Raw genomic sequence first — 13,610 nt, forward strand, 5'->3', positions numbered from 1 at the left:
TAATTACTGACACATATGAATTATACAGGTTTTGTGGCTAGGTAGATGCAGTTAAGGCACTGATTATGTGCAAATAGCCCCAGAACCTGTACAACCTAGATGTGTCAGTAATTAAAGGAATGAGTTGGCAACACTGGTCCACACCCCTAGTGGGTCATAGCCACGAGGACCCTGCAGTCCTCACAAATATAAACAGGAGAGCGACCAGTCAGCATCTGCACAGACAGACCTGAGACACGGGGGGGGGGGGGGGGGGACAGTTACATTCCCACAGGATCAGATGGTGGTTGCAAGTTTTGCAGTCCACCTTTGTGGTATATTACTTATACACCTACGATACTGCACCGTTGGGCTCCCGGCGACTCTTATTCTACAGGCAATTAACGAGTATCCATCAAGGATACAAGCATTCCTTCTAGTGTTAGTTGTGACTGTCTGCAACACCTGACTTGGAAGCCCTTAAGCAGCACTAGGCTAGTTTGCCCTACAGTAGTGCAGGACATGGCTAGGAGTGGCTAGCCCTTTGATGGGCCAACTTTCTATGGCCAATGGATCTCTGAAATGCTGAAACATAACAAGCAAATATGCTGTGCATGCATGAAAAGAAGTTAGAAAGAGCTCCCAACAAGTCTATGATGATGGCTGATCTGAGTCATCACCCGTGAGATGCTGCGTGTTCCCTGTATCAGCAGATAATGTTTTACTGGTGGAAAATCTTCATGAAAATAAGCAGTTGAAATGTCTGTAACAATGAGCCATCATACAACTTTCTATGATTTTATTGGCCATCTTGGAAATGGTGTTTATTTAGGGCCACAGGTTTATACCCTCCTAGTGACCAGGAGATTTTTTTTTTACAATTCTGCACTTTGCAACTTTAACAGTTTATTGCTCGGCCATACAACTTAGCACCCAAATTAATTTTACCTCCTTTTCTTCCCACTAAGGGCTCAAAGCCACTAAAAGCCTTTTCTAAGCCTAAGCTATTGATTTATTTATTGCATTTATAAAACTCCAACACATTACGCAGAGCTGGATATTAGTTAAGGTTACATTCAATATTTAGGGGTGACCTACAGTAATAAGACAATACAGGAATACATGAAAACCAGATCACGCAGCACAGTATGAGTACAAGGTGTTGCTTAGACACTGGATGGGAGCATGGAGATTAGACAAGTCAGAGTTCACCGAGATCAGTTTAAATGCCTATGTCAATGTATGTGTGTGTATTGCACTACTATTATTGTTATGCTGTTCTTGCACCATGTACAATGCCGATGTGTACCACAAACCATTCCGCGTGTGGCTCCCGCCACAATTGGCGAAATAAACTTGATTATGATTCTGAGTGTATGGTAATGGAGTTGTGTGAACAGGTAGGAGACATAAGGAGGACCACCCAGCCCAAAGGCTTACAATCTAGAGGGAGAGGGGGAGACACAAAAGGTAGGGATTTGAAAAAGCTCTTGCTAATGCAATGCTATTGGGGATTTTTATAAAATCACATCGCTCTAGTGGGGATCACACTCATAGCATTGCATTAGCAACATCTTTTCAAATCATAAAACGCTCAGAAAAATGCTCCTAGTGGGTTCCAGGCCTCATGGAGATTTCTTTTTGTCGGTCTCTGATTGCTACTGCGATCTTTATTTTATTTTTTATAATAAGCGTATTTTGGTTTTTTTTTTAAAAATCCTTGTTATTCCTCCCTCCCCCCCCCCCCCCAAAAAAAAAGATTAGCCCTAGACTGCAATACATACACTACCCATACATAGGCATCTGCCTATGAACAGGATTACAGTGTGAGCCGTTGAGAGGGACAGTTAAGTGTCAAGGCTGTCCCCTGTACTGAGCTGCGCTAGAGCGCAGTGCTTTACACCTATGTTTTTTGGTTGTTTTTTTTACAATACAGCCTGCCAGCTCTAATCGCGGCTGGCAGGCTGATGACAGAGCCCCGCCACAATTACCTGCAGGGAACGCACAAGCGAGCGTTGACTTTGACTCCAATTTGCGTTACGTGGTCCTGTGAGCGCCACTCTCCCACCGCCGATCGATGTTAGGCGCTCGGGAAAGGCTTAAAGGACAATTGAAGCGAGAATATGGAGGCTGCCATATTTATTTCCATTCAAACAATACCCATTTCCTGGCAGTTCTGTTGATCTGTGTCTGCAGTAGTGTCTTAACACCAGAAGCAAGCATGCAGCTAATCTTGACAGATCAGACGATAATGTCAAACACCTGATCTGTTGCATGCTTTTCAGGGTCTAAAAGTATCCGAGGCAGGGGGTCAGCAGGGATGCCAGGTAACTGGTATTGCTTAAAGGGAAATCAATATGGCAGCCTCCATATCCCTCTTACTTCAGTTGTCCTTTAACTGATAACCTAAACATACTTAAGGCCTTCAAAATTAGAACTGGTGAAGTTACAGAGTTGAAGTGACGAAATGTCAACTAGAGCAGAAAAGGGAGTCCAGTTGAAGCTACCTTATTTTGTTTTGGATGCTTTATCATGTATTTATATCGCGATGAAATCTTCTGCAGCAATTTACATGATATGGCGTCATGTCCCATACTGTCCCCTCAGAGGAGTTCATAATATATTCCCTATCATGGGTCATACAGTATCCATGTCTATGGCCAATTTTTGAAGGGAGAAGCCATTATCAGCATGTGGGAAGAAACTAGAGGGCCTCGAGACCCACAGAAGCACAGGAAGAACAGTGTAGATATTGTCTTGGCCCAGAATTGGACCCAAGACCCTAGCAAGGCAAAAGTCCTATCCAATATGTCACTGCCACCCACAATGGAGTTGAAGAAGAAACACTTTAAATTCATCAAACAATTTAAATGATGAGCATTCTATTATTACCTGATTTAATCTTACTGAGCAGCCATCTCTTCATGCAGTCTATGTGTACATATTTCAAGCTTCCTGTACACCTACATGGTGCAATTAAGTTGTTTTCCTCAGTATGTTCTCCAGTCAGACAGATCCTGCACAAATCCCCTTCCTCTTCTGAGTCTTCCTCTAATAAACTGGATTTGAGAAGAGAAATGCATTACTTTACAGTCTAAAGTAGCTCTAGAGTACCGTATCAGTAAAGCCCTTGCATCGAAAAGCTCCACAATGTGCACATTATTGATTTATCTGAAAGGGACTACAATTGTTTAATTTTGAGCAGCAGTAGGGTATTGTACCGTGTTAGCCATCAGTAAAAGCAAGAAGTTTTAAATCAGGATGATACCATTTATTGGCTAACTAAAAATAGTTACATAATTACATAGTTACATAGTTATTTTGGTTGAAAAAAGACATACGTCCATCGAGTTCAACCAGTATAAAGTACAACACCAGCCTGCTCCCTCACATATCCCTGTTGATCCAGAGGAAGGCGAAAAAACCCTTACAAGGCATGGTCTAATTAGCCCCTAAAGGGAAAAATTCCTTCCCGACTCCAGATGGCAATCAGATAAAATCCCTGGATCAACATCATTAGGCATTACCTAGTAATTGTAGCCATGGATGTCTTTCAACGCAAGGAAAGCATCTAAGCCCCCTTTAAATGCAGGTATAGAGTTTGCCATAACGACTTCCTGTGGCAATGCATTCCACATCTTAATCACTCTTACTGTAAAGAACCCTTTCCTAAATAAATGGCTAAAACGTTTTTCCTCCATGCGCAGATCATGTCCTCTAGTCCTTCGAGAAGGCCTAGGGACAAAAAGCTCATCTGCCAAGGTATTTTATTGCCCTCTGATGTATTTATACATGTTAATTAGATCCCCTCTAAGGCGTCTTTTCTCTAGACTAAATAAACCCAGTTTATCTAACCTTTCTCGATAAGTGAGACCTTCCATCCCACGCATCAATTTTGTTGCTCGTCTCTGCACCTGCTCTAAAACTGCAATATCTTTTTTGTAATGTGGTGCCCAGAACTGAATTCCATATTCCAGATGTGGCCTTACTAGAGAGTTAAACAGGGGCAATATTATGCTAGCATCTCGAGTTTTTATTTCCCTTTTAATGCATCCCAAAATTTTGTTAGCTTTAGCTGCAGCTGCTTGGCATTGAGTACGATTATTTAACTTGTTGTCAATGAGTACTCCTAAGTCCTTCTCCAAGTTTGATGTCCCCAACTGTATCCCATTTATTTTGTATGGTGCTAGACCATTAGTACGTCCAAAATGCATGACCTTACATTTGTCAACATTGAATTTCATCTGCCATGTATGTGCCCATATAGCCATCCTATCCAGATCCTGTTGCAATATGACACTATCTTCCTGAGAGTTGATGATTCTGCACAATTTTGTATCATCTGCAAAAATAGCAACATTGCTCACTACTGCATCTACTAGGTCATTAATAAATTGAAGAGCACTGGACCCAGAACAGACCCCTGTGGGACCCCACTGCTAACAGTCTCCCATTTTGAGTACGATCCATTGACCACAACTCTTTGTTTTCTGTCCATTAGCCAGTTCCCTATCCATGAACACAGACTCTTCCCCAGTCCTTGCATCCTCAACTTTTGCACCAGACTTTTGTGGGGAACAGTGTCGAAGGCCTTTGCAAAGTCCAAGTATATCACATCTACAGCATTCCCAATATCCATATTAGCATTCACTACCTCATAAAAGCTGAGCATGTTAGTCAAACAGGACCTGTCTTTAGTAAACCCATGTTGATGCTGAGAAATAAGATTATTTTCTACTATGAAGTCATGTATAGTATCTCTTAGTAACCCCTCAAATAGTTTGCATACAACTGATGTTAAACTTACAGGTCTATAATTTCCTGGATCAGATTTTTTGCCCTTCTTAAATAATGGGAAAACGTGGGCTGTACGCCAATCCACTGGGACTCTGCCAGTTGCAAGAGAGTCACAAAAGATAAGATAAAGGGGTTTATCTATAACTGAACTTAATTCCCTTAGGACCGGAGGATGCATGCCATCCGGGCCAGGTGCCTTGTCTATTTTTAATTTATTTAGTCTTGCCTTCACTTCTTCCTGCGTTAAGTATTTAATATTACAGTTAGAAGATTGAGACTCTTCCGCCTCTGTAGTTTGCAACAGTGCTGTTTCTTTTGTGAAGACAGAAGCAAAGAAAGCATTTAATAACTCTGTCTTACCTTGGTCATCCACCATTGAGTTCCCACCCTCATCCTTTAGGAGTCCTATACAGTCAACCTTTCTTTTTTTAGAGTTAATGTACCTGTAAAACTTTTTTGGGTTAGATTTGATATCCTTAGCGATTTGTTTTTCAGCTTCAATCTTTGCCTGCCTAATTTCTTTTTTACAATTTTTATTGCACTCACTTGCAGCCTCGGTCCCCTCCTGTTTTAAGACCTTATAGGCATTCTTTTTCCTCTTCATTTTATCTTTAACCTTTCTATTCATCCACAGAGGCCTTTTTTTATTCCTAGACATTGGCCTCAATTCACTAAGCTTTATCAAACACTTTATCAAACGTTTGATAATTTACCTCATGGGTAAAATCTAATTTTGAATTCACTGAGGTGTTATATATTTATCGAATGTTTTATCGATAAAACGTTCAATAAATCTAGAACACCATAGTGAATTCAAAATTAGATTTTACCCATCAGGTAAATTATCAAACATTTGATAAAGTGTTTGATAAAGCTTAGTGAATTGAGGCCATTTTGTTTCCATATGGGATATACATACTACAGTATTGATTGAGTATAAGTTTAAAAGCTTGCCATTTCCCTTTTGTGTCTCTTTCCCTTGTAGTACATTATCCCAGTTCACCAAACTTAGTGCCTGCCTAATTTGAGTGAACTTTGCTTTTCTAAAATTCATAGTTTTAGTGGTCCCGCTGCCCCGTGGCCTATCAGTCACCAGATCAAACGTTATCATGTTGTGATCACTATTTCCCAAATGTTCTTGAACCTGCACATTTGATACATTATCTGGTCTATTAGAAATGATCAGATTCAGTAACGCATTCCCCCTAGTTGGTTCAGTTACCATTTGAGTCAAGTAATTGTCCTGTAGTGCTGCCAGAAATCTGCTGCTTTTACCAGAATGGGTAGCCTCAATACTCCAGTCAATGTCTGGAAAGTTGAAGTCGCCCATAATTATGACCTCATTTTTACCTGCAGCTTTTTCAATCTGCTGTAGTAATCGCAGTTCTGCAGCTTCATTAATAAGAGGTGGCCTGTAGCATACCCCAATAAGCAATTGGCAACTTTTATTTCCACCATGAATATTTACCCAAACGGACTCCACATCTTCACAATCTTCCTCCATCTCATCGTTGAGGACAGCTGTAAGAGAATTCTTAAACAAAGAGACAAACCCCTCCACCTTTTTTCCCTGTTCTATCCCTCCTAAACACATTGTATCCTTTTAAATTAGCTATCCAGTCATGGCTTTCATCCATCCATGTCTCAATTATTCCCACAATGTCATAGCCTTTGTCATTCAGAATGAACTCTAGTTCGTCTATTTTATTTGCAAGGCTCCGAGCATTGGTTACCATGCACTTTATATTTTTACCACCACATTTACCAATTTTGTTTACATGAAATGGGCTACTTGAATTTTTACCAACCTCCTTAATCTTTACACTGTCCCCACCCCCCTCTCCACCCTCCATAATGATAGGTTCCCACTGTCTTTTTACCTCATCTTGTCTACGTATCGAGACTTTATCCTCCCGCCTCCCCCCAGATCCTAGTTTAAAATCTCCTCCAACCGTTTAGCCATCTTCTCCCCCAATGCAGCTGCACCCTCCCCATTAAGGTGCAGCCCATCCCTGCTGTAGAACCTGTAGCCGACTGCAAAGTCTGCCCAGTTCTCCAGGAACCCAAACCCTTCCTTCCTACACCAATTTCTCAGCCACTTATTTAACTCCCTAAGCTCCCTCTGTCTCTCAGATGTAGCACGTGGCACTGGCAGTATTTCAGAAAACACCACCTTGGAGGTCCTTGCTTTAAGTTTATCTCCAAGTACCTGAAAATCATTTTTGAGGACATTCCATCTCCCACTAACTTTGTCATTGGTGCCAATGTGTACCATGACAGCCGGGTCTTCCCCAGCCAGTAATCTGTCAATTCTTTCCGAATAAGAATAAGCGAGCTTTCGGCATTGCAGCCTTTGTCGGTCTTGCATCCTGTTTGTTTGCAGGCTGATGGTACAGACAGCTATATAAATGCAACATGTTTGATGTTGCATGTATAAAGCTGTCTGTACCATCAGCCTGCAAACAAACAGGATGTAAGCCCGACGAAGGCTGCAAAGCCGAAAGCTCGCTTATTCTTATTCTTTTTAGTTAGCCAATAAATGGTATCATCCTGATTTAAAACTTCTTGTTTAATTTTGAGCTATTGTATAGTTTCTATGGTTTCTATTCATGTAAATGTTGATTGAAATAGGTCATGATAAAGTCTACAATCTGTGTGACAAATCTAGACCGATAATAGAACAGAAACCATAGAATGGCATCATGGCTCACTCTGGCATTATACATTGCTCTGGCCACAGGAACTCTTTGCGTCTGCAACTAGCACTCTTATGCCTGGTATACACCATGCAATTCCCCGTCCGATTTTGGGTCGAATCTATTTCCAATATGTCTGATCTGATTTCCGATCGTTTTTCTTATCGATTTTGTATAGAAGTGATCAGAAAATCGATCAGAGAAATGATCGGAAATAAGATCAGACCTGGCGGAAATTATCGTTTCGACTCGTCTATCTGACAGGAAATTGCATGGTGTGTGTCCCAGGCATTAGGCTGCGTCCCCATTTGAGCTGAGAATAGAAATTTTGTCCGTCCTACGCTCATTGGAAAACAGACAGTGAACAGTATGTTATATATCAGGCCTTCTCAACCAGGGTTCCTTGAGTACTCTGCAGGGGTTCCCTGGCATTTCCTCCCCCGCCCCCCCCCCTTCCCCATCGTGGATGAAGTATAATAGAGCACGTTATAATAGTTGGTACTGTAACAAGAAGCAGTAAATTGGGGGGTCAGGAGACAGTATAATGAGTGGCAGTGTAATAGGGGGTAGTGAAATAAGCAGCCACACCTACTTTAACCCATTCGCGTTCCGTCGTTTTCACTTGAGAAATGTTCACCTCCCATTCATTAGCCTATAACTTTATCACTACTTATTACAATGAACTGATCTATATCTTGTTTTTTCCGCCACCAATTAGGCTTTCTTTGGGGGGTACATTTTGCTAAGAGTCACTTTACTGTAAATGCATTTTAACAGGAAGAATAAGAAAAACGGTCTCAGTTTTCAGCCATTATAGTTTTAAAATAATACACGCCTCCATAATTAAAACTCACGTATTGTATTTGCCCATATGTCCCGGTTATTACACCGTTAAAATTATGTCCCTATCACAATGTATGGCGACAATATTTTATTTGGAAATAAAGGTGCATTTTTTCCGTTTTGCATCTATCACTATTTACAAGTTTAAAATAAAAAAAATAGAAATATTTCATCTTTACATTGATATTTAAAAAGTTTAGACCCTTAGGTAAATATTTACATGTTTTTTTTATTGTAATGGGTTTTTTTTATATTAAAACATTTTATTTGGGTATTTTTGGGAGGGTGGGATGTAAACTATAGTTTTATAATGTAATTGTGTGTGGTTTTCAATTTTTTTTTACTTTTAGTTGTAGTTTTACTTTTTGGCCACAAGATGGCGGCCATGAGTTTGTTTACATGACGTCACTCTAAGCGTAACACACGCTTAGAGTGACGCAGTGGGGAGGCAACGGCCAGAAAAAGCACAGCTTCCGAGAGAAGCTGTCGCTTTTTTAGCGGGGGAGAGGAATCAGTGATCGGGCACCATAGCCCGATACATTGATTCCGTGGCTACCGAATCCGCGGTCGGGAGTGTGCGTGCATGCGTGCGATCGGCCGCGGGAGCGCGTGTTAGCGCGCATGGTTTCTGGACGTAGTTTCTACGTCCAGAAACCAAAATAGTTTAAAGACCATGCCTCCTGCAAAATAAATGCAGGGGTTCCTCGAGATCCGAAAGTTATTTGCAGGGTTCCTCCAGGGTAGAAAGGTTGAGAAAGGCTGTTTATATGTAGAAGCAGTCCACACTTGTCAGTTCATTGGATCTGTTGCAGTAAGCGGATGGATCGTACTTCCGTTAAATCTGCGATAATCCCAGAAGAGGTGCGTACCCCATGTAGCCTATGGGGATCTGCATCTGCCCCAAGGTCCAAGTGGACTATCAGAGCATTCCGCTCCCACTGGCCGCACATGATCCGGCACAAGTGGGAACCGAGCCTAACTGTATCTCTATAGGAAATCCCTATCCCTGAAGTGCACATTATCAAATAAAATTGAAAATGGTCTTGTTGCCTCTATTTAAATTATGCAGGCGGGACGCAAAATCAAACAAACCGAATGTATCAAAGCATTTATACCTTTGAATAGTACAATTCTAGTAAAATTGCCTCTGACCCGTTTCAGACACAACGTCTTTAGTAAGGAGATGCAAAGTCTTCCGAAATTATGCACATTTTTATGTAAATGTATGCAGCTTGAAAATGGACCGATCAATTTAACCCTGGGTTTAAATTGATTGGTCCATTTTCAAGCTGCATACATTTAAAACAAAATTTGCATAAATTTGCATAAACTGAAGAATTTGCGTATCTGATCATCCCTAGTCTTTAGTTAAAGCCATGACTAAAGACTGTCTGAAACGCGTCAGTTGCTGTATCTCATCTTGTATGTGCCAATAAACTGTTTTGGTTTCTACCTACCTAAGGAGTGCTCATTAACTATTTCCGTTTTGCTGCCCTGTGGAGGGATGGTGAGGCACCACAGGCATGTGTGGGAGTTGGGAGCAACCCTGTCTGCTTTTCCAACTAGACCTTGGTTTCTATAAGGTCTACAATGTTTTCCTGATATTAACCTCCCTGGCGGTAGGCCTGACCTCAGGTCGGGCTATGCCGCGCAGGATTTCTCAGGCCCTGCTGGACCGATTTGCATTTTTTTTTTGTACACGCAGCTAGCACTTTGCTAGCTGCGTGTACTTCCCGATCGCCGCCGCTACCCGACACGCTCCCCCCCCCCAGACCCCTTGCACAACCTGGCCTATCAGCACCAGGCAGCACTGAGGGGTGGATCGGGACTCCCGATAACGTCACGGCATCCGAAGATCATCGCCATGGCGACGGGGAAAGACAAACAGGAAATTCTGTTCTGAACGGGATTTCTAGTTTGCGCTGATCGCCGGAGGCGATCAGAGGGGGTGGGGGGATGCCGCTGCACAGCGGCTATCTTGTAGCTAGCTAGCTCCTTCCCCACCATGATTTAAGAATAACCAGAGCCCCTTATTCCAGCTTACCGGTTCAGCAGGCTAAGTGCATTACTGGTTACAGTTAATAGCATTAGGTGGATGTTGCTACATAAACCGGAAACTGAAGCTTGTGATACTGGCTAAAAAGGGTTATGGACCCTTCTAAAACGGTGACGTTTTTGTTTTTAGGGAAAATGTTTGACTTGTTTTGAAATAGCAGATGTGCTCAAATGATGCCAAACCTTACCTTTCCTGCAGCCTCTTAAGTTTCTCTGGGTCTGGCTTGGGTTTTTCATTGTCTCTTTCTGATGCTGTGTTGAAGATACTTTCTAAATTTCTCCTATCAGATTGTCTCTGCATGGAGATTGTATGGAATATCATATCAAAGTTGTCATGTGAAATTGTAACACCTGGTGGAGTCGGAAACAAACTGAGTCCTAGAGAGGCATCATGCAAGTTGGATGAGTTTTCACCACCAAGTATGGTCCTGTTTCTGTCCTCTGGTGTTCTAGTCATTCCTTGATTACGGATATGGTACTGTTGGTTTCTAGTATTTCCATTAACATCATGGATAAGGGGTAGTGTTGTTTCTGACATAGTAGGTGTCCTATAATGTTCTTGAGCTGGAGACGCAACACTGATCCGTCGTAGTTCAGTGAAATTCCTGGAATTGTACAAAGAAGCTGAAGGATTACTGTGGGAATCCTCTTCAACTTGTGAAACTGTTAGTTCTTGCAAACTTTGAGGAGGGGATAGTACTGGCAGAGTACTTAGTCTTCTCATTGAAGATGTTGGGACAGTGTTCAGCCCATTCCTTGCACTTCCCAAAGACTCTACACTATAATTGTAGTTTATTATATCCTCGTCTGCAAGCTCTTCCATGTCACTCTCAATGCTGATCGCATCTAACTCTGGAAGGCTAGATCTCAAGAAGTTAGGTTCTGTAACTCGTCGTGTGTCATAAGATAAGGGTGTAAGAGGTAAAGGTATCCTACTTTCATTATCAGAAAAGGACTCCTCTACCCACAAATGATCAATTACGTTTGCCTCGTTAGTATGATCCATATTGTCTTCAGAATTTATCTCTGGAATTCCATTAAGGCCATGGTCATATGTCTGGGATGGAGACCTTCTGGAACTTGCTGGTTCTGAGACAGTATCAGGACCATCTCTTAAATCTTGTGGTGAACATAAAGCTTGATCACGCAGACCATTATGACTTTTAAGGTTCTGCTCTGAACAAGGGTTTTGGATTGAAAGACTGTTTTTGCGACTTTGGTTTGTTTTTCCTTGTACTTTAGACTTCTGTTTAAGATGATCTGGAAATAAATACCAGTATTTGAAAATTAAAAATATCTTTAAAGTAAACGTATAATTTCTGCAAACCAATAAAATATTCTATCTGGTTAATAGGCACTACAAGGTGTCTGCACACTCATTTTACTGAAAGTTGCTGATCCATACTCTGACTATCCATATGTGTGTTTGTACTTTTTCCTATCACAATTGTGGTAAACATTAACCATAGATTCCGCAGTGCAAAGCAGGTGCCCTAATATCTGATGAAGAGGTGCAATTTAGCACTGTGGGATGCTGAGGTATGTGGTAGTCATTCTGGCCCTAGGCCAATATTTGCATCAAGAGTCCTGACAAAGAGCACAGAAATAGTTCTCAGAAAAGGAATATGCAGGAATAGGTGTGTGTGTGTGTGTGTGTGTGTGTGTGTGTGTGTGTGTGTGTGTGTGTGTGTGTGTGTGTGTGTGTGTGTGTGTGTGTGTGTGTGTGTGTGTGTGTGTGTGTGTGTGTGTGTGTGTGTGTGTGTGTGTGTGTGTATATGTATGTGTGTATGTGTAATTAAGCTTTTTGTGGGTAATACTTGTTTTCAGTAATTACATTATTTTCGATGCATTTTTTTAGGGAAAAGAAAAAAAAAAAAAATTTTTCTCCAATTCCATCCCCTATAATTTGAACAACACGACTATAAATCCACCCATTTTATTTGCATATTAGCCCTGGCTATCACAACATTTAAATTGTGTCTCTTGTGTCTAGTACAATGTATGGCGTCAATATATTTGGAAATAAAGGTGTAGTTTTTCTGTTTTGGGTTTTTTTGTGCCTTTTCCCTAAGGCAACTATTTATGGAATTTTTTTTCAGTTTTTTTTTTTCATGTGATTGCTTGTTTACTGGGCAGGGGGCTTCAGAAGGTATTCATTTTATTATTTTACTGCAGGTGACTGGTGTCTGCAATCAACCTTTTCGCCACTAGAGGACGCTAGAAACACAATTCAGATTTACTAGGAAGGGTTTCATTTTCTATGTTTTTATTTCTTGTGAATGGACATGGCCCTTGATTGGGGTCCTGTCCATTCATTGGAAGCCTTGCTTACCTTTCCTAACTGCCAACATGGAAATACCATCACTGAAAGCTTAATCATCCAGATAGGCGGAAGTGGTTAATGCATAAAATTGCTTATCTTTTTTGCAATGGTTATAAATTATTTAGCCAGTGTTTACCCGTTGCTCACCCAGATTTCCATTTTGAGATATAACACTGCTACTGCCTGTAGAACGTGTCCTAGCGGCTGCAGCTCTGTTGCTTTGTGTCTTCCAAAGGAAAAGCACACTATAAATGTTAATGTAGTGCTGTCAAGGTGCATCGCTGAGGAATGGCTGGATGTTGTGTGTTTGGAGCTGAATAGAAAACAAACACCTGGTGTCCCAGAATGCACTGGGAGAAGGGTACATAGCTAATCTGTATTGGCTTGACATAACTGGGAGGGTGGGGCTACATACAATAGACAGCAATATATAGATATGGGAATTGTATCAGATGCTGAAACCAGGATACAGGGTAGTCCCTGGTTAAAATAGATAGGGACTGTAGGTTCGTTCATTAAAGTAAACCTGAGGAGTTAAAAGAATACATGTATACATACCTGGGGCTTCCTCCAGCCCCCTTCAGGCTGATCGGTCCTCAGCCACCTGGATCCTCAGCTATAGGTCCTTGTAATTCAGCCAGTCGGGGCGTAGTGTGCATGAGCATCCTATCGCTCCCAGCCATGAAAGCGTAGCAGGGGAGCGCGTGCAGCCACACTGCGCATGCGCTAACTGGTGACGACTGAGTGAAGTACCGGGACTCATAACGTAGGATCCAGAATGTGGAGGAGAACAGTGAGGGATCGATCAGCCTGAAGGGGGCTGGAGGAAGCCCCAGGTAAGTATATATTTCTACTTTTAACTTGTCTCAGGTACACTTTAACCTGAATCCGTTCTCAAGTGTGAACACTGTGCCATC

General features: G+C 41.6%; 1 protein-coding gene across 2 annotated transcripts in view; it reads right to left on the reverse strand.

Moving 5' to 3' along the window:
• Nucleotides 1-13,610, reverse strand: part of LOC137541463 (probable E3 ubiquitin-protein ligase MARCHF10) — a 115,491-nt gene that overhangs the window by 37,576 nt on the left and 64,305 nt on the right. For both annotated transcript variants that reach the window (XM_068262771.1, XM_068262770.1), the window contains exons 6-7: nt 10,559-11,630; nt 2,872-3,038 (exon numbers count right to left, since the gene is read on the reverse strand). In XM_068262771.1, coding sequence (XP_068118872.1) covers nt 2,872-3,038; nt 10,559-11,630 — 1,239 coding nt within the window. The remainder of the gene's footprint in view (nt 1-2,871; nt 3,039-10,558; nt 11,631-13,610) is intronic.

The sequence above is a fragment of the Hyperolius riggenbachi genome, chromosome 12 (genome assembly GCF_040937935.1).
Source record: "Hyperolius riggenbachi isolate aHypRig1 chromosome 12, aHypRig1.pri, whole genome shotgun sequence".
Lineage (NCBI taxonomy): Eukaryota > Metazoa > Chordata > Amphibia > Anura > Hyperoliidae > Hyperolius > Hyperolius riggenbachi.